Below are 20,356 nucleotides of genomic sequence, written 5' to 3' on the forward strand. Positions count from 1 at the left end.
TTCACATATAAATACGTAAGTCAACCGAACATTCTCCTTCTTACCCTGCTGCTCCTCAAAAGCTGCCCAAAGCATATGTGCCATGGGTTTCTTTGGAAGGTGAACAGTACAAGCTCTGCTGAAGACGTGCCTCACTCCTTCAATGCTATGGTTTTCCATGTACTTGGCATACTACATACAGAAAAGAGGAAATACTGAATAATTTACAGTTGAACACATGATTAAATACGTGACAGAACGATAAAATTCTATTTGTAAACCCATTCAGCACCTTTATTGAACCACTAGACTAGTTTCTGTAAGGAAGGACGAAGAGAGGCAACGAGGTTGGCAAATGCAGCAGTCAAATCTGGTTGCAAGCAGACCATCTCCTAATGCAACAGATATAGTTATATGAACAACATTCAACAGAAGTACAAAAAAGGTTAGTCACTAGATCAATGTTTATAATATATTCAAGTTAAACACTATATCATTTTCTTACCTTAATCCAAAACTCCTCATAGAGGGCACAAGATATGACACATCTTTCAAAGAGAACCACAACTCTTTCATGAGTCCCATTTTCAATTTCGAAGTCTAAGTATTCTTTCCAGTTTTTCAGTTGGGCCTTTTCCAATGGTTTGACATGAAAATAAGGTCTTTTAATCTGCCAAGAAAAAAATTAATGTATGGTAATAAAAGTCAAAACAAAATATTTTAAATACAATGATATAAATAATTTCAAATAAAAGGAAAAAATTTTAAATTCATTACTAATTTTTCAGGGTGGTGGGGGATGATACAGGTCTCTGAAGACCAGGCTAGCCTGAAACTCCCAGAGATCTGCTTGCCTCTCTCTCCTACTGCTGGCATTAAAGGCTTATGCCACTATACCTGACATAAAATATTTTAATTAAAATTATTCAACCTCCGTGAGTTTGACAATGGAAAAGAACAAATTTTCCATTTAAGAAGACATTTTCCATTTTCAAACAATCTATATTGATTTTTACTTATGTGTATATATGAGTGTGTTCCTACATGAGTTTACTTGCACTACTTGCACACAGTTACAAGTGCCCAGAGTCCAGAGAGTATGGATCCTCTGAACTGGATTTAGAGTTGTGAGCCACCACAACATGTGTGCTAAGAACCAAACTTGATCCTCTACAAGAGCAGCAAGCACTCTTAACCGATGAGACATCACACCAGTCCCATTTAGTCATTTTTATAATACTGAAAATTTTCTGTAAAGAGAATTTTATTCTTTATTACATATTTTTAAATTAAACCATTTTAACATAGTTATATAAGGACAAGAATGAGAGTGGACAAAGAGACCTTTTTTTTTCTTTTATTTATTGTTTTTAATTGAGGTATACACTTTTCCCACTCCCCTTCTCCCCTCCCCATTTAAGACCATTTAAGGTAAAGGGATCATTATTTTGATTACTAAAGTAAACTATACGGTATATTTATCAAAACTATTTTACAGCCAGACACAGCACAACAGACATATAACTCCATTCATAGGCTAGGCCATGATAGGTCATTTACAAAAATAAAGCTACATTAAACTTAAGCCCAGGGCTAAGCAAGCTAATCCGCACGTTACTAAGTAGGATAAGAAGAACTAAAGAGGAAAGGTGAGAAAAATATAATCAAATTGACTATGCTGATGGTATACACCAACGATCTAATAACCTGCATACTTCCAACGGGCCAACTGTTTGACATGTGACATATACCTTACAAAAGCAGGCAAATGGTTAAATTTTTAAGAAAAGAAATTATTCACCTATAGTGGATGGGTGTATTTTATTTTTAATTTTTGAGATGGGGTTTGATGTAGTACAGGCTGGCACAAAACTTACTAGATCACTGAAGATGACTTTAATTTCTGAACCTTGGAGGGCTGGAGAGATGGCTCAGTGGTTAGGAGCGTTGCCTGCTCTTCCAGAGGTCCTGGGTTCAATTCCCAGCAACCACATGGTGGCTCACAACCATCTGTAATGAGGTCTGCTGCCCTCTTCTGGCCTTCAGGCATACACGCAGAAAGAATATTGTATACATAATAAATAAATAAATATTTAAAAAAAATAATAATAATTTCTGAACCTTTTATCTCTAGCTTCCAAGTGATGAGTTATAAGATTTGGCATCAAACCTGGTTTGAATGTGGTGCTAGGATCAAGCCCGGAGATTCACGCATTTGGGCAAGCAGTCTACAAACTGAGCCTAATCCCCTGCTCTTAGAACAGCTGCTTTGTTGTCCATAAGGTATAACTCAATAAAGCTGATTTTTAAAAGTATTCACATTTTCATCAGGAATCTTGCATTTGAAATCTGAATACAGTAAGATTTTAAAACTGATCATAGAAAATGTTAAATACAATTGAGATGCACACCTTGAGTTATTACTTATACAAAAACTTAAAATTGTTTCACTGCTATAAGAAGAAATCTTAAATTTTTGAAAACTAATAAAATAAAGCACTTACACCTTCTTCAAATGTCCATCTCTTACTAACTTCATGCTCGTTGTAATTAAACATTTCTTGATGAATTTCAATGATTCTATGTCTCATGTTTTCTATTTCAGTAATTAGCTTAGGAAAAAACACAAAATTAATCTTGTAAGTTACATAATGAATATTCTCAACAGCACACATTTAAGTATCTTCTTTAGAAATTTCAGTCTTCAGTAGAGAGTTTTTAATTGTTAGATGTTACTATCTTAAATATAATCTTTGTTTGTTTGCTTTGGTTTTTGAGACAGGGTTTCTGAACATATAATCCTGGCTATCCTAGAACTCATTTGGAGACCAGACTGTCCTAGAACTAACAGAGATCCACCTGACTCTGTCTCACAACTGCCACCACACCCAGCTTTAAATATGATTTATAAAAGTACTTCAAAAAGCCAATTTTTCATGTATTTTTAAAAAGAGGAATAGTAGCTTACAATTAATTATATTGGGGTTTTTATTTTTGTTTTTTCGAGACAGGATTTCTCTGTGGTTTTGGAGCCTGTCCTGGAACTAGCTCTTGTAGACCAGGCTGGCCTCGAACTCACAAAGATCCGCCTGCCTCTGCCTCCCGAGTGCTGGGATTAAAGGCGTGCACCACCACCGCCCGCAGTAGATTACAATTAAAGTAAAATATTTTTCTAAATTACTTCCATTTGTCTCGTGGTAAGACTATGTCCTTTAAATGCATACTCATATTGACCGAAATGCCCAGAACTTCCCACCTTTCCACATATGCTACCTAGTTTCACATGCACTGAACATATGATTTAAAAGTTACCTTTGCTGGATCAGTGATGTCTTCAATTCCTGATGGAAGGTCATCACCAGGAGGTCCATCATCACCACTGTGTCCATTTACAGAAGCTAATTCCCTTCTGAGCTGAATGAACTGTTCACCAGTTAAAAGATCTCTAGGCAAGTTATTCTGTACATGTTCTTTAAATCTACAGGAAGAATTTAAAACCACATGTCAAGTACTGCCTACATAATACTCCCTCAAATAAACAGAGAAACAAATCAAAATATCTTAACATTTCTTATTCTGTATTAAAATCCCACCACTTGATATCACACACACACACACACACACACATCTTTAGCTTCCACTCTGTCTTTGCAGTGGAATGTAGAGAACAGATACACAAATTTCAACACTAGTGTTCTCTGCCATCATTTGATTTTTCTCTGTAAATTTAAATAACCATAGCCAATGCACATTAAAATTGTAAAGTGATCATGAAAATGTTTGCATTATCATCCTACCAATTATTCCTCCATATCTGTCTGTTTAACAACTTAACGACACTGGTTTCACTAAGGCCACCAGTCACCATACATGCAAAATTAAGTGGGTATTTGCTCTCCAGTAACCCTCTATCTTCAACATCTGAGGCTGCTAACCATGACTTTTAATTTCAGAATTTTTGTCACAGCTTGGTTTCTGATGTACCACTTTCTTAGTTTTCATCCAAGCCACTTTCTGATTTCTGTGTTATCTCTCAGGTCCCCATTAATACCTGCATTAAAGCTATGTTCCCAAGAATTCTATTTTTTTTCTTTTGGTTTTTTTCGAGACCTTTTTCACATACCTTTAATCCCAGCACTCGGGAGGCAGAGGCAGGCGGATTTCTGTGAGTTCGAGACCAGCCTGGTCTACAAGAGCGAGTTCCAGGACAGGCTCCAAAACCACAGAGAAACCCTGTCTCGAAAAACCAAAAAAAAAAAAAAAAGAAAAAAAAAAGAAAAAACCAAAACAATAGAAGAACAAAAAAACAAACCAAAAACTATAACACAAGTCCAAAACTTTAAAATTGCAGATTACTATATCCAATTGCCAACAGTCTATAGAAAAAGAAAATGTATTTTTACACACAAATGTAAATTAGTTTCAAACTAATATATAAAAACTTAAACTTTGTCTTTTGATAAACTGACTCACTAGCTGACGCTGGCCTAAAATTCTTTGTACTTCCATCATGGATTATAGGCCTCATACCATCACACCCAGTTAAAACATTTTCAATAAGCTGTCATTTCACTACTTTATCTGAACGGACCATGACATACACCCCCAAATTTTAACTGGAACCACCAAAGAACTAAAGTATCTTCCATCTTGATTTTAATATGGAATCTCCTGTATGATATTTATTTATTTATTGGCTTTTTGTTTTTTTTTGGGGGGGGGGTTGGTTTTGTTTTGGTTTTTTTGAGGCAAGGTCTCATTCTATAGCCCTGGTTGGCTTGGAACTCTTATGATTTGCCTGTCTCTACTTTCCCAGTACTGGGGCTAAAGGCATGTCTCATGATGCCTCCCAGTCTGCCCAGAGCTCACTAAACACCTGAAGCTGTTCACGAAATGATCTCCCTCTCCCCACCACCACATGCTGTCTTCCAGTCTTTCCCAGTTAGCTTATCAATCACATTCCATTGGATAATAGATTCTATTATCCCATTTTCAACTCTTTTTTTTTTTTTTTTTTTTTTTGGTTTTTCGAGACAGGGTTTCTCTGTGGCTTTGGAGCCTGTCCTGGAACTCGCTCTTGTAGACCAGGCTGGTCTCGAACTCACAGAGATCCGCCTGCCTCTGCCTCCCGAGTGCTGGGATTAAAGGCGTGCGCCACCATCGCCCAGCCTATCCCATTTTCTAAATAACACTTTTTGACCTAACTTTTCACCTAAATGAAGGTGTCTTTCAACCTCAAATCATGTAACTCCCTTCCTTCAAAGTTACTAAAAATGTTTAAAAAAAAAAAGTGACATAAGTAGAATGTGGTCCTGACATATGCCTTTCAATCCCAGCACTGTGGAGGTAGAAGCACTCCAATACTGAGAAGACAGTAGGATTCCCCAGGGCTTGCTGGCCCACTAGCCTAGCCAATAGATGATCTGGAAATCAGTGAGACCCTGACTCAAAGAGTAAGGTAAAGAGTGATCAAGATAAACACAGGAGGGCTGGGAAACTCTGGCTGCTTGCTCTTCCAAAAAACCCAGGTCCAACTCCCAGCATCCTAATTCTACTTCCACTTCCATAGGCATCAGGAACCTATGCGGTACACAGACATACATACAGGCAAAATACACTCTTAAAATAAAAATTATTTTTAAAAGACAGAAAAACACAGGACTTCAGCCTCTTAAACTCTGACAAGCACATACATATTTTCCCACCAATCTGCAAATAATTAATTTAAAAACACCAATTTTTCTGAGGGTGGTAGTGTATACCTTTAATCCCAATCCTTGGAAGGCAGAAGCAGGTAGATTCTCTGTGAGTTCAAAGTCAGTCTAGTCTACAGATTGAGATCCAGGCCAACCAGGACTACACAGTGAGACCTTATCTCATGAAAAAGCAAAACAAAATCAACCAAAACAAAAATTTACTGGGCTGGAAAAATGGCTCAGCAGTTATGAACACTTGCTGGTCTTGCAGAGGACCCAAGTTCATTTCCCAGCACCCACACGGCAGTTCACAATTGTCTATTTCTCAAATTCCAGGGGATCTGATACCTTCTTGCCTCCGCAGGTACCTAACACACATGATATACATACATATGTGTAGGTAAAATATTCATACAATAAACACAAAATCAAAAATATTACATTAATTTATTTTGGGAGGGGGCAGTGAATCAATCTAAAGGTCAGGGAGCAACACAGAGTCACTGTTTTCCTTCCACAATGTGGGTACTAAGGACTAAACTCGGGTCATCAGGCTTAGTAGTAAGAACCTATATACATTGAGCCATCTTGCCAGGTCACATATATTCAAGCTTTAAAACCTAGCACTTGGGAGGCAGAAGCAGATGGATCTGTAAATTCAAGTCCAGCATGGTATAAAGAATGAGTTCCAGGATAGCCAGGGTTACACAAAGAAACCATCTCGAAAAACAAACAAACAAAAAAATAAATAGAACTAGCAGGACACTCATTTTAAAAAAGATTTAGAGAGCTGGAAAGAGGGATCACTAGCTAACAGCAGATACCATTGTCACAGAATATCAGAGTTCAGTCCCCAGAACTATGCTGTTTGGCTCACAACCACCTCTAATCCCAATTCCAAGAGATCTGATGCCGTTTTCTGGACTCCACAGACAACTGCATGACTTCGTATGCCAAGAGTGTATGGATTATATATTAAGAAAGAAAAACAAAACAGACAAATAAAACTTTCTCTCTCGCTGGGAGGGCTAGGGAGTAAATATGATTAAAATACAATGTATGAAACTCTCAAAAAATATTAAATTTAAAAACCAACTGTTCCAACAACAGAAAGCTAGCATTTCCTTAATAAAGGTCTTAAAAACATAAATGTCACCACATTTTAGACAAGTAAGATTGATCTATGAAAAAGCCTTGTCTTTGGCCTTCATTTGCACAACACGAATATTTAATAAGCATTGCCAAATACCAAGTCTTGTGTCAATAATTTTTCAGCAAGTGTGTGCCTAGCTCATTATATCCTAGAAACCTGTCTACCTATTTTAGCTCATCAATAATAGACAGGAAACTGACCTACAATGTTTCTATTTATATTTTTCTTCCTAGTTCCTATTTTCATCACAAGTCCATGAAACTTCTATTTTTAGCAGATATATCCATAGTAGCTTACAAATATCTCACTACATTACTTGTGAAATTCAGAGTATCATGTAAAATTTTCAATATACAGCATTACTCGTAACAATTAACAAAAATCCACAAAACAGCTAGGTGTGGTAGTATACAGATGTGATTTCAGCAATTATAAGGAGAGACAGGAGAATCAAAACTTTAAGGCCAGCTGAGATAAAAAAAGCAATCCAACTCAAAGCACACCACACACACATACTATGGAGTTTAAAAAAACAGCAAAGATACAATCTCATACTTTTTCACTTTCTGGGTTTTGATGAGTGGAATACCTTGCAGCAGGAAAAGACACACGGAGCTGGGCATGGTGGCACACACCTACAACCACAGGACTCAAGCAGCACAGGGAGGAAGAAAGGCAAGATCAAGACATACCACTGCCACACAGTTAAGTTCTAGGACAGCTAAAGCTACCTAGCAAGACCCCATGTCAAAAGAAAAAAGAAAAACAAAACAAAACAAAAATACAGTACACAGAATTTTTAATAGTTACAACTTTGAAAAGTTATAGTTATTTGTATGACTTATAACCAAAATAATTAGGGTGTAAAATTTAAACAGAATAATTTTTAATCATTTGGACAGAGACAGAAAGATGTGAACACTTAAACTATAATCTTTACTGTTTGGACATGTTTTTGAACATCAGGAAAGTACATTTTGTAAATCAATAAGTTAAAAAAAAAAGCATCCAACACATCAAGGTATGTCTATAATTTCAGATCTTGGAATGCTGAGTAAGAAGATTAAAGACTCTACGCCAGCATGGGAAACATAGCAACACAGCATCTCAAAAAATTAAATAATAAAAAAAAATAAGCACTTAATATTTGTCAAGCACCATATAAATTTAATATTACAAATAATCATTTATTAAACTTGTTTTCCCATTTCTTCACTGCTCTAAAGTACCTTGGATATAAAATAGACAACAATAGCTTTCCATATAAAACTAGTAAATTATTAAACATTTCATAAATACAGGGGAAAATGTCTCTAAAAATTAGTTTCATCTAATAAGATCTGATATATCATTTCAAAATAAACTATAATGCTCAATATTATGAATTGATCACCATAAATAACCAAAGATATTTCAAAGAAAAGATCTTTCACCATACCTCTGAAAATGATGACTGTACAACTGCGTTGGGATACCAAGAATGCGGTCGTACACAGCTGTAACTTCTCTCAGGTTTCCCTGTTCATTTTCCCAGTTTATATACATTTCCCACAGTTTATCAGATCGGAAATCTGTTCCTGCAGCTAGAACAGCATGCTCAAAAGTTCTGAAAAATTAAATTGCTCTTAAGTTACCTTCCCCAAATAATAAAATCACTTCTACATATCACTACTAAATTTAGAAAGTAATATTGAAATCAAAGTTATATTCAGTTGCTTCCTGGGCAAGAAAGGATTAAAAAGTAGAAGGAATTATAGGAGAGTTGCTTAAGGGAAGAAGAAGTGAAAAAAACAAAGGGAAAGAATGAATGTAGTTTACCTTATACGTAAGTACAACGTAAATATACACATTCCAAAGATGTAAGAGGAAATGGTAGAGGAAATACTTGTTATATACTTGAAATGTAAATGTAATGATTCTTTTAGGACAGAGAATAAAACTGAAGAATTTACAGACAAACTGTACCTCTAGCAAAAATGACTCTAACAAGAAACTCAAACTCTTACATAAACGAATGGGAAGTACACAAAGACTTCGTAAGCCTGAAAAGCACCTTTCAACTCTAAGAGTTGATTGTGGAAGCAATATTTTTATGATATTTAGCTAATTTAAAAAGATCTGTTTAATTACTAGATTTAATATTTAATAAACACATTTCACGATTGGGGAGATGATTCAGCAAGGTAAGTACTAACTACATAAATGCGAGGATTGGAGTTCAAATATCCAGAACCCTTGTTCTAGGTGATTGGCATGGTAGCCTGGGCATAACTCCAGCGGTAGGAAGAAAGGAGACACAGCGGAATCCCCAAAGCAAGGTAGGTAGATTAAATAACCTAAGTAGTAAGTTCTGGGTTCAATTGAGATATCCCACTTCAGTCAATAAGTTGTCTGTCAAGTGACTAAAGAAATCACCTGAAAAGTCAGGTCTGGGATCCCACACATATACACCCAGTACACACAAAAACTAAAACAGGACAAAAACCGCTTTTTGGCACATTTTCAAAATAAGCACCTTAAAATCAACCTTGCTCAATAGGTAAAGTCACTTGCCAGCAAGCCCAAGGACCTGAGGTCAACCCTCCAGACTCACAAAGTGGGAAGAGAACTAACTCCAACAAGCTTACTGGCCTGCAGCATACCCCTCTCCCCACATATGTATGCAAACAAGTTCTAAAATATTATAAAAAATGCAAGTGAAAACAAAAAGATCATGGCTATTAGGACTGAATATTTTTATTAAGAAAAAAATATAGCCAGGCGGTGGTGGCGCACACCTTTAATCCCAGCACTTGGGAAGCAGAGGCAGGAGGATCTCTGTGAATTCGAGGCCAACCTGGGTCTACAAGAACTAGTTCCAGCTGGGCGGTGGTGGCGCACGCCTTTAATCCCAGCACTCAAGAGGAAGAGGCAGGAGGATCTCTCTGAGTTTGAGACCAGCCTGGTCTACAAGAGCTAGTTCCAGGACAGGCTCCAAAGCTACAGAGAAACCCTGCCTCAAAAAACCAATAATAATAATAATAATAATAATAAGAAGAAGAAGAAGAAGAAGAAGAAGAAGAAGAAGAAGAAGAAGAAGAAGAAGAAGAAGAAGAAGAAGAAACTGAACTAAGTTTATTACTTTTCTTTTTAAATATTTTTAGTATTTCTATTTATGTGTGTATGTAAATCTGTATGAGTATATGCAGAATCCAAAATGGGACATTGGATATCCTGAACCTGGATTTACAGATATGAGACACCTGATGAGGGTGCTAGAAAGTAGACTTGGGTCCTCTGGAAGACCACTTTACCATGCACAAAACAAAGTTTAAAGACATTAATACTGGAAGAAAAGTTTGCTATACAAAGATAAATTGAAAGTGTCCAATGTGTGTGTGTATACACATGCATGTTTGTATGTAAAAAGATAGATGTTACTACCCTAGAACAATCTCAATAAATCCAGAGAATAAAAAGAGAAGGCTTAGAGGAAGGTCTGTTTAATCTATGGTAGGGAATCTTTAACTCTGGCCAGCTGTGAGATTTCAGAATTTAGGTTTACGTTCATCAGACAGATCACCTGCTCCCTTCTGAAGTAATAACTCAGTGTAAACCTTAGATCAACAGGATTCCTCAAAAAAAAAAAAAACCTGAATGGCCTTTAAATTATTTTTTATTTTAAGTATCCTCTATAAAGAAGCTACTGGCTATATACTTCTACAAGATATGCATAAACAAGAAAGAAAAGGATCACCAGGCAGTTGTGGCGCACGCCTTTAATCCCAGCACTGGGAAGCAGAGTGAGGTGGATCTCTGCGAGTTCGAGACCAGCCTGATCTACGAGAGCTAGTTCCAGGACAGGCACCAAGGCTACAGAGAAACCCTGTCTCTCTACAAACAATAACAACAACAAAAAGGGATCTATTGAACTCCAATAAACAAAGCCTGGAACCTGGTGTAGGAGGCTGTTCTGTTCATGTGTTGCTTTCATTGGTTAATGAATAAAGAAACTGCTTTGGGCCTGATAGGGCAGAACTTAGGTAGGCGGAGTAGACAAAACTAAATGCTGGAAAGAAGGGCAGAGTGAGAGACGCCATGGATCTTCTGCCTGAGATGAACGCTGGTTGGAATCTTGCCAGCAAACCACAGTCACGTGCCAATAAACAGATTAATAGAAATGGGTTAAATTAAGATGTAAGAATTAGCCAATAAGAAACTAGAGCTAATGGGCCAAGCAGTGTTTTAATGACTGTTTCTGTGTGGTAATTTCGGGTGTAAGCTAGCTGGGCAGCCAGGACAAACAGGTGCCCGCTCCTTGCAACAGGAACCTAGTAATAAAATGAAGACATTTCCTAAAGCCATGGTGATGAGAAAATCCAAAAACTGTAAGGAAAACTAGATCACAGCATGACAACATAAAATACAGACTGCAGAAACAGCTACAGAGGGTAAGGGGAAATGAAAGTAAGATCTACAGATATCAACAGGCCTGTCTGGAAAGCTGTATGAAAGCCTTTTATTAGACAAAGAAGAAACATAGCTGAGTGAGAAGTACTATTACAGATGAGTATGATGAAAAATACCTAACAGACTCAAAATCACCAAAAAACAGACGTAATAAACAGATTTACTGAAGCCTATCCTATAGCTATACTGAAAAGGTAAGAAATGGGAAAACAGGGTATATGCATGTATTCTGTTTTAAAAGCATTAAAAGTGCTCCAACCGGCTGAGCCATCTCTCCAACCCTAATATGCCCATATTAAAAAATAGTTATCACAGGTGAGGAAAAAAGTAAAAAGGCCATGGAAAAGTGACTACTTTCATACATTTGTGGGAGTGTAAAATTGGTACCATTTGACAAAATGTCTTTACAAACAGATGTCGTATTTTTAGTGCACTCCATAAAAAAATATGTTCAGAGACATTTTTGCAGCACTATTCCTATAATAAGTCTGGTCAAATAGAACCTTAACACTGTATTTTTACAAGTTAATAGCACGGGAGATATAAAACATCCTGTTAAATAAAAAGAACAGTATTTAAAATTCACATACAAATTTGTACACAGATTATATAATATCTGAAGGCATCAAATTAAGACATTAACTGTGGGACTGGAGAGATGGCTCAGTTGTTAAAGCATTTGCTGCTCTTGCAGAGAACTCAGGTTCAATTACCAGCACCAACATCGAAGCCCAGAGTTGTCTATAACTCCAGTTCCAGGGTATCCAATGCCCTCTCTGGCCTCCTGGGGCACCAGTCACACAAGTGATATAGACATACATGCAGACAAATAAAAAAAAAAAAAGAAGAAGAAGAAGAAAGCTAACAAACTGCCTTAGCCAGCACTCAGGAGGCAAAGGCATGAGGATCTCTAAATCTGTGGCCAATATGGTCTACTGAGCAAGTTCCCAGACAGCCAGGACCACACAGAGAAACCCTATTTCAAAAAACCAAGACAAGACACTGACCACAAGTGAGCAAAATGTAAACTTGTAACCTAGAGAGACATAAGCTAAGAGGGTGTGGAAAAGAGGAAGATTGCATTTTTGAAGCAATAAAGCTTAAGTTTATGTCATGTGCTATTTTTTAAAATAATAGGAATGAAGCAAATAAATATTAACTTCCAGTTTAGCATTCACGAATATTTCTCTTATCAACATCTGAATACTCATCTAAGTCTTCAAACATATTTAGAATCAAATATTTAACATACCCTCTTATTGAACTGTTTGTCTCGGGATCACCAGGGTCCAGTGTTTCTTTTAAGAAGTTTATATAATGTATCCAAAGATCAACACTAAGAGGTATTGCCTGAAGCCCCCGTCGATAAACCTAAGAAGAAAACAATAAACTGTACCTCAAATATTTAATTATTTCTTAAAAGAGAGGCAACACTGTGTTATCCGGTGAACCTTAGAAATACTAATTACTGGAATTTTGTTTAAATAATCTACCATTACCATTTGGGTGGAGGTTGGATAGAACATGGCAATGTTCTGATCCCCACGTGCAGAGTCTTGATCTTCAAAGCGCAGCAGTCCCTGCATTCTGACCGGGTTGTGTGGGCAGGCTTTGGGTTACAGACCATAGGGCACAGACCCATTAGAGCATCAATGACAGCGTCTGACCAAAAATGCAATAAGACGTAGCAAATGTGACTAGCAAACCAACTATATTGTTTGGAAATTGAGAAATAAATGTAAGTGAGAGAAAAGCCCTGCCCTACTTGTTAAGCTGCAGTGTAATACAGAGGCTTGCACTGCAAAGCTTGACAAACTGTAGAGGTTTAACGCACCTGCCAACAAAGAGAGAAAATATTAGCTACAAATGCCACAATAGTGACAAATGCAAATAAAATACCCTATAAAAAAAGTCTGATCATAAATGGTAGGTACTGCCAGCCAGAAAAAAAGAGTCTGTTTGTTATCAATTGGCTTACAGTACCTAACAGAGAAAACTGTATTCACTGATGTACGCACCTCATCTGATTGTTTAATGTTGTCGTGTCGCTTTTCAAGGTCTGCATACTTTTTCCAGTAACCATAGCAATACGGGTAGTGTATGAAAAATTTGTCAAATGCTTTCCTGGCAGCCATCAAGTGATTCTGATGAAAATAAAACAAGGTGTTTTATCAAAGAAAGAAGTTCTTATCTTAAGGTGTTTTATCAAAGAAAGAATAAGTTTTTATCTTAAGTTTTTAAACAAAGAAAGAATAAGTATTAACTTGGTCAAAGAGAAGGGTAGGTTATTTTTTTTTTTAGAGCTGGAGATCAAACCCAGTCTCTCACAGATACTAGGCCCGTGTGCTCTACCTTACTTAAGTGTACTCCCATATCCCCAAGGTAACTATTTCACTAATTTTACATATCCACACACAAGCCTCAATTATTACACAATATTCAGCATTGTGATTACACACTTTCCACAATACATAATGCTATGTAATTTTCAAAACTAAAACATATGCTTCTAGCATTACTGAACTTAATATGAAGATTATTTAAGAGATTAAACTTTAATTACAAAACAGAAAGGCTTGAATTGCCACTACTGGATTATTCTGTCCCCCTCCATACACCATTTAAATAGTTACTAACCTCCTGTTCTACGTACTGAAGCAAATATACCCAGCCCGTAAAATCCTGAGGATTAGTTTCTACTGTTTTCCAAAACTTTTCAAATTCTGGAGGGAAGTTTCCTTCTGTTTCTGTCACTGGAAGGTCCACAGCAGCTGCCATTTCATTTTCTTCTGTAGATGCGTTCACGCTGGGAGAGCCATCAGGTGATTGTTCCATCTCCGTCACGTTCATAATCTCAGTACTAAAATCTGGATGCTCTACTACTACTACCTCTGAACTGTTGCCTGCGCTGCCATTATCAGAGTTTCTGTACTCATCCATGAGAGAATTTTGCATAGCTACTTATTTGGTCTTCAGTTAATGATCTGCAGAAACACACATACACACAAAGAGAAACAGATTCCAAATGCTAGTAAACTTTTTTGTCACAACCAAAAACATAGATTTATGTTTTTCATTTTATGTGTACGAATGTTCTACCTGCATGCATGTATGTGCATGCATGTATATGCGCCATGTAAATGCTTAATGGGCCAAGCAGTGTTTTAATGACTGTTTCTGTGTGGTAATTTCGGGTGTAAGCTAGCTGGGCAGCCAGGACAAACAGGTGCCCGCTCCAAGGTTAGTAGACAATGCTGGGTTCCCTGGAACTATAATTATAAATGGTTATGAGCCACCACATGGGGGGACAGGAACTGAATCTGGATCTTCTGTGAGGGCAGCAAGTATTCTCAAACACTGACCCATCTTTCCAGCTCTTTTTAAAGCCCTGTCTGCCTACTAAAAACATACATAGGAAAATGAGTACATTTTATTATCTCTCTATAAATAATGGCAACTATCAATCCTCCTGCCACAGTCTCCCAAGTACCTGAGACTGCAAACAAGGGCCAAATGGCCAGATATACCTGGCCAATAGTTCAGGTGTGCCCAACCTTTTGAAATCGTAACACAACGTTATCATCTACAAAGATAATGCTGGAGAACTCTGCAACTGAGTTAATCACTGTCCCCTCAAATTTAAATCACACAATATTTTAAGTCTACTATTTTATGTTAGACAGCATTCACAGCTATACCCAGACACATATGGTCTTAAAGACCATACCCTGCACATATCTAGAAGAAATTTGTTTGTTCACATGGTACTTCATTATGCAATAGGTAGCAGGCACTGTGTTAGCACAGTGGTTCTCAACCTGTGGATTGTGACCCCCTTCTGGGGTCTTCACAGAGGTCTTCTATTACAAATATATTCACATTTTTTTTCTTTTCTTGCAAAATTAGCCATGAAGTAGCAACAAAACTAATTTTTTTTTGTTTGTTTTTTGAGACAGGGTTTCTCTGTGGTTTTGGAGCCTGTCCTGGAACTAGCTCTGTAGACCAGGCTGGTCTCGAACTCACAGAGATCCGCCTGCCTCTGCCTCCCATGTGCCGGGATTAAAGGCGTGCGCCACCATCGTTGAGAGTTACCACAACACGAGAACTGTATTAAACGGGTGCAGAATTGGGAGGGCAGAGAAGAACCACTGTTTTAGCAGCTTGGAATTGTCAATGCTGGCACCTAATATCCTTGGCTAATCCCTAGAGACTACTTCACAGACTGAAGTTGTTTAAAGAAATGTTCAAATTCAACCAGGAAAGAAATGAACAGCAAAGGTACACTAGTTAATACTGTCCTTTTTTAATGAGAAAAGCTGAAGTTTTCCCAGAGCCTACACCTACACCTTTCAGTCTCCTAACCCTTTAGCTGGAATTAGGTACACTGCTGCTCTGGACAAAATGAGTATTCTATTAGTAAAGATGATGGAAGAGGGGTAGTGAATAGGTAACTCGTGTCCACCACATATCACACAACTGTTGAAGAAGAAATCAGCATAATCCCTAATCTTTGTTTTACCTTTGATACAGAAGTTCCAGTCAATACTTGCCCATATTTTTACACAAACATGTGTCTGTCTGAGTATATGTACAGGCACCATAGTGCACTGGTGCCTGAGATCCAAGAGGACACTGAATATCCTGAACCTTCAGTCAGCAGCGAGTCATCCAACATGGGTGCTAGGAACCAAACTTGGCTCCCTTACTGAAGCAGCACTCTTCATTCACATTGCTATTGTAATAATCACTCTCTCTCCTATACGTCAGTGGGTTGTTGTTTTTTTCAAACTAAATACCGCTTCAAGCTGGCTTCTGATTTCTTTAAACCGAAAAAAAACAAGGAAGCAACCAAACCAAACCAAAAACATTCAAGTCAGGCAGGTATGGTATCACAAGCCTCTAACCTCAGCCATCTGGGAAACAGATGTAGGAAGAAAGTATTCTACAGCAGGCTCCACAGGAAGGCCCTAACTGGGAAACAGAATCAAGGGTAACCTCAGTACTCAGAGACTAGATTGGGCTTCATACAGACAGCTGGAGCTATATAGAAGACCTAGTATTTGGGCTGCAGAGGTGGTTTAGTTTCTACTGTTTTCATGGTGCCTTCAACTCATCTCCAGGTCACGCTTCTGGCCTCCATACCCAGCTGCACATACTACATGCACATACCACCACACAGACATACACAGAGGAAAAAGTCAGAACAAGAAGAGTATATACATACACTAACAGCACATGCTGAAATACACACAATTTAACTCCTTCATGTTGGATGCAGTTAAAAAAAAAAGTTAAAATACTGCTAAACTATTGATACAGATGAACAAATCTTACAGACTATTAAATTTAAGGAGAAAGAAACTTTGTTTTGCTCAATGTTGCATCCCTAGAAACCCTTGAAACCTAGAAACAGATGACATATCCAGTCCTAACTTGGCAATATGCCATTCCTCAGACTAACAAAACTCTTCATCCCCACAATGCACTACACTAATGGTTTACAAAGCAGACTTTCGATGCTATGACATTTTTAAATAAAATGATAGGCCCAAATAAGCAAAGTAAAAAAACTAGCCACATATTACCCGAAAACACAGGTAATTTCAGCATGTTATTTTTTTAAAAGTTAAAAGGAATTTTAGAAAATAACTTAAATGATGAAAACTCATTAAACAAGGTGTATTTGACAGAACACTTTTTTTCCCCCGATGTTTTACATGCCTCCTATGCCCACGGAGTCATATGAAACACTATCTATCACTGATTGTTACCATAAACCACCTAAGTAATATATATAAACTGAAGTCATTAGTTAACTAGCAAGCTAGCTTTACAATCCACAAATTACCCCGTGTCTCAGCCCAGATGAGTCATCCCAACACCTAGGCTGGGGGAGAAAAGGGGTTATTATAACAAGTGGTTTTGGCAACAGGTTTTTAGAGACTAAGTAGGGTGTTCACAGGCAGACCTTGTTTCCTCCTTCCAAACAATTACGTCCCAGAAACTGAACTTTGTTTATATATTTACAATGTCTGCACAATCTTCAGAGCTCAAGTCTTACACAGAATAATTAACAGATAACAGAAGATTCTGCCCCTCCTTGAAAATACACAAATCAAATTAACTTAATGTACAAATCTTTTTTTTTCTCAAGTATAAAATACAAACAGCACAAAGTGTTGAGTCTTTCAAATCTTCTGGGGCCTGTAAAATGGCTCAGCAGGTAAAGGCACTAGCAGCCACGTCTCAGAGGAACAGTGCAGAGTTCCAGTTTTTTAACTCTAGAACGAGGTTATAAACATGAGAGGTGTGAGGGATTGAACAGTCGTTGCTGATTTTTCTCAAATGACTTTTAAAAGACTGCCATGGAGCCCAAAGCACGGAAGCCCCAACCTTAGCTTGCTTTCTCGTACGAGCCTTGCATTCTTAGCGTCACCCTTTCCAGCAGCTGAAAATTTTCAGGAATTTCTGAGTACATCAGCTGTCTAGTGTAAGTTCGTGAACAGACGGCCATATCAATATCAAACCAGAAAGGGGACACTCGAACCGGCAGAAGGCTACATCGTATTTTTTTTATTATTTCTGCATCGCTACCAACACCTTACACAGCACTGGGAGCTGCGAGCAGTATTTATGAACGTAAAGTCAGTGCGTAAGGTCAGCTCCTGACCACGAAACGTAAAATTCCATATAAGCAGATTGTTTAAAAACGGTTCTAGCAGGCTCTTTCACGTGTCTGTCCGTCCGTCCGTCTCCCCCCCCCCCCAAAAAAAACCCCACACCAGCCTACGGATTCGGTTTCGCAGTGACCGAACCTCTCCGCTTCCCGTCGCCCCAGCCACGCGGGGTCCCAGGTCCAGGCCAGCACGAGCTTGAGCCCAACGCTAAGCGGGCTCGCAAAGCCGGGCGCCCGGAGGCTCGCCCGCCGCGGACCCCGGCCCGGCTCCTCCCAACAGGTGGGACCGGGAAGGAAAGGCGCCGCCGGCCCGGCGCCAGGCGCACTCCAGCAGGCCTCGAACCGGACGAGCAGGCGAGGCCGCGGCCCGGTGCGGCCTGAGGCGGCCCGGGCAGGCAGGCCAGCCCTTCGCAGCCCGCCGCCTCCCCTGCCACCAGTTTCGGGGCGCCCCGCCGCAGCTACCTTACGATGGACGCCGCTCGCTGCCATAAGCCGAAGCCTGGGCCAACCTCGCCAAAGATGGGCCTCCCAACGCCTCAGTGCGCGCAGCTCCCAAAGCCGCCACCGCCAGCGCCGCCGCCTCTTCGGGGACACACTGCGCAGGCGCTGGCGACTCCAGAGGCGCAGCGGTCACGTGGTGCTCAGACCGTAGGCCCCGCCCTCCGCGGTCTCTGGTCACTGACTGTGTTCCCCAGCCCCCAAATACATGCTATCCAACCTCAGCCTCCAAGAAAACCTCTAAAAAAATTTTTCCTAGCTGCCCAACCTTGACCGTAAAAAAATCTATCAAGAAATGGGCAGAAAGTCAGCCTAAAAGCTCCAAACGTCAGGGCACTATGGGCTCTAATTAACTCAAGCATTCTGAAAGTAGAAATCTCTGGATTTGAGAGTTTGAGGCTGAAGGGTTTATGTACCATGCTCTCTGGGAAGAGAGAGGAGCTTTGTGTCGAGGATCTTAGCAGCCGTCTTCAATTGCATATACACTGGTCCCCACCTTTAAAGAGCTTTTGAAAATTCTGTCTTCTCCCAGTAAGACTGTAACCATTGAGCGAGCACATGTTTACTGATTGATCACCAGTCTCCTGTCTGGGGTTCAATAAAATCACAACTAGATTTTAGCTCGCCCTCTGGAATTGGACTCCGGCAATGTTTCTTTTTAAGATGGTTTTAAAGCTGTTAGCTATAAATCACCTCAACTGTTCCTCTGCTCCCAAATAACCAACTCCTCACCTCGTTCTACATTTCCATTCCATTGAATGGTCACACATTCCCTTTCCTTCTGCGGTGTGAAGTTTGGGATTCTCTAAAAATCAGCGGTTTTTCACTAAGTGTTTAACATCTGAAGGAGTAATCAAGAGAAGGCACTATTTTTATTTGTTTGTTTGATTTGTTGGTTTTGGTTTTGTTTTTTTTTTTTCCGAGACAGAGTTGCTCTGCAGCTTTGGAGCCTGTACTAGAACTAGCTCTTGTAGACCAGGCTGGCATCAAACTCACAGAAATCTGCATGCTGGGATTAAAGGTGTGCGCCGCCACCACCCGGCACTCTGTTTGCCTGCATATATGTATGTGGGCTACATGCTTGCAGTTCCTAGGGAGACCAAAAGAGAGCACTCTTTAACAGTCACACTAACACTGTTTTCCTCAAAGTCGCAATAATCCACAGAACTGGAGTTCTTAAGTATCTAAAACATTCCATATGGTTAGCCTAAAATGTATTTATCACCACTGAAAACATAAATTACCCAGGCATCATGGTGCATGCCTATAATCACTCTTGGCGGGGTAGAAGCAGAAGAATCAGGAGTTTGAGGTAATATTCAACTGCATGAGTTTGGGTGAGCAGAGACTATACAAGACTCAAAACAGGAGCAGCAGAAAGAAAAAAAAAACACATAAGTCAAAACAGACTGAGCCATAGTTTAACTTAAAATAAATTGCATATCTCAATTACGAGCATTACAAAGAAAAAGCATTTGGTCAAATACTGTGGTTTATAGTCTAGTCCGGTATCTATAACACAGTGCTTAAAGTCAACTGATCTTAGACTCTGAGAACAAGAAGATCTAAAGAGGAAAGGGTTACTTATTACGCATAATACATTTCCTCCTCCTGACCAATTCTAAGCCAGCCTGCTCTGTTCTCCGGAGACTGACTCTTACACACTGTATTGGTGAATTCCCTTGCTCCTGGCTCCTGTTGGATCCGGCCACTTGTCCTTGACTGAATGGCGTAGAGGAGTGAAGCGGATATTCATTTTCCCATCTCTGTCAGGGGTCTCAGGTCTGATGAGGATGTCTGTCTCTGCATCAGCTGCTGCTGCTTCCAGACCCCAGATTTTCCTAAAGCCCGCCTTTGTAAACAGTAACTTCTCAAATCTTGATTTTGGTATTCTCTCTACTTCTT

At 39.0% G+C, this 20,356-nt stretch overlaps 1 protein-coding gene across 4 annotated transcripts in view; it reads right to left on the bottom strand.

The window, feature by feature from the left end:
- Positions 1 to 18,564, bottom strand: part of Prpf39 (pre-mRNA processing factor 39) — a 26,671-nt gene extending 8,107 nt beyond the window's left edge. The window contains exons 1-11 of one of the 4 annotated variants that reach the window (XM_075947845.1): positions 18,416 to 18,561; positions 13,915 to 14,261; positions 13,296 to 13,421; positions 13,043 to 13,111; positions 12,777 to 12,939; positions 12,530 to 12,648; positions 8,267 to 8,434; positions 3,292 to 3,457; positions 2,484 to 2,591; positions 485 to 649; positions 45 to 171 (exon numbers count right to left, since the gene is read on the bottom strand). In XM_075947845.1, coding sequence (XP_075803960.1) covers positions 45 to 171; positions 485 to 649; positions 2,484 to 2,591; positions 3,292 to 3,457; positions 8,267 to 8,434; positions 12,530 to 12,648; positions 12,777 to 12,863 — 940 coding nt within the window. In that variant the 5' untranslated portion in view covers positions 12,864 to 12,939; positions 13,043 to 13,111; positions 13,296 to 13,421; positions 13,915 to 14,261; positions 18,416 to 18,561. Of the gene's footprint in view, positions 1 to 44; positions 172 to 484; positions 650 to 2,483; positions 2,592 to 3,291; positions 3,458 to 8,266; positions 8,435 to 12,529; positions 12,649 to 12,776; positions 13,422 to 13,914; positions 14,262 to 18,415 lie in introns of all 4 variants that reach the window. The other 3 variants (XM_075947844.1, XM_075947842.1, XM_075947843.1) reach the window with 3 other exon arrangements.
- Positions 18,565 to 20,356: the final 1,792 nt, after the last annotated feature.

Source organism: Microtus pennsylvanicus, chromosome 14, assembly GCF_037038515.1.
Source record: "Microtus pennsylvanicus isolate mMicPen1 chromosome 14, mMicPen1.hap1, whole genome shotgun sequence".
In the NCBI taxonomy this organism is placed as follows: domain Eukaryota; kingdom Metazoa; phylum Chordata; class Mammalia; order Rodentia; family Cricetidae; genus Microtus; species Microtus pennsylvanicus.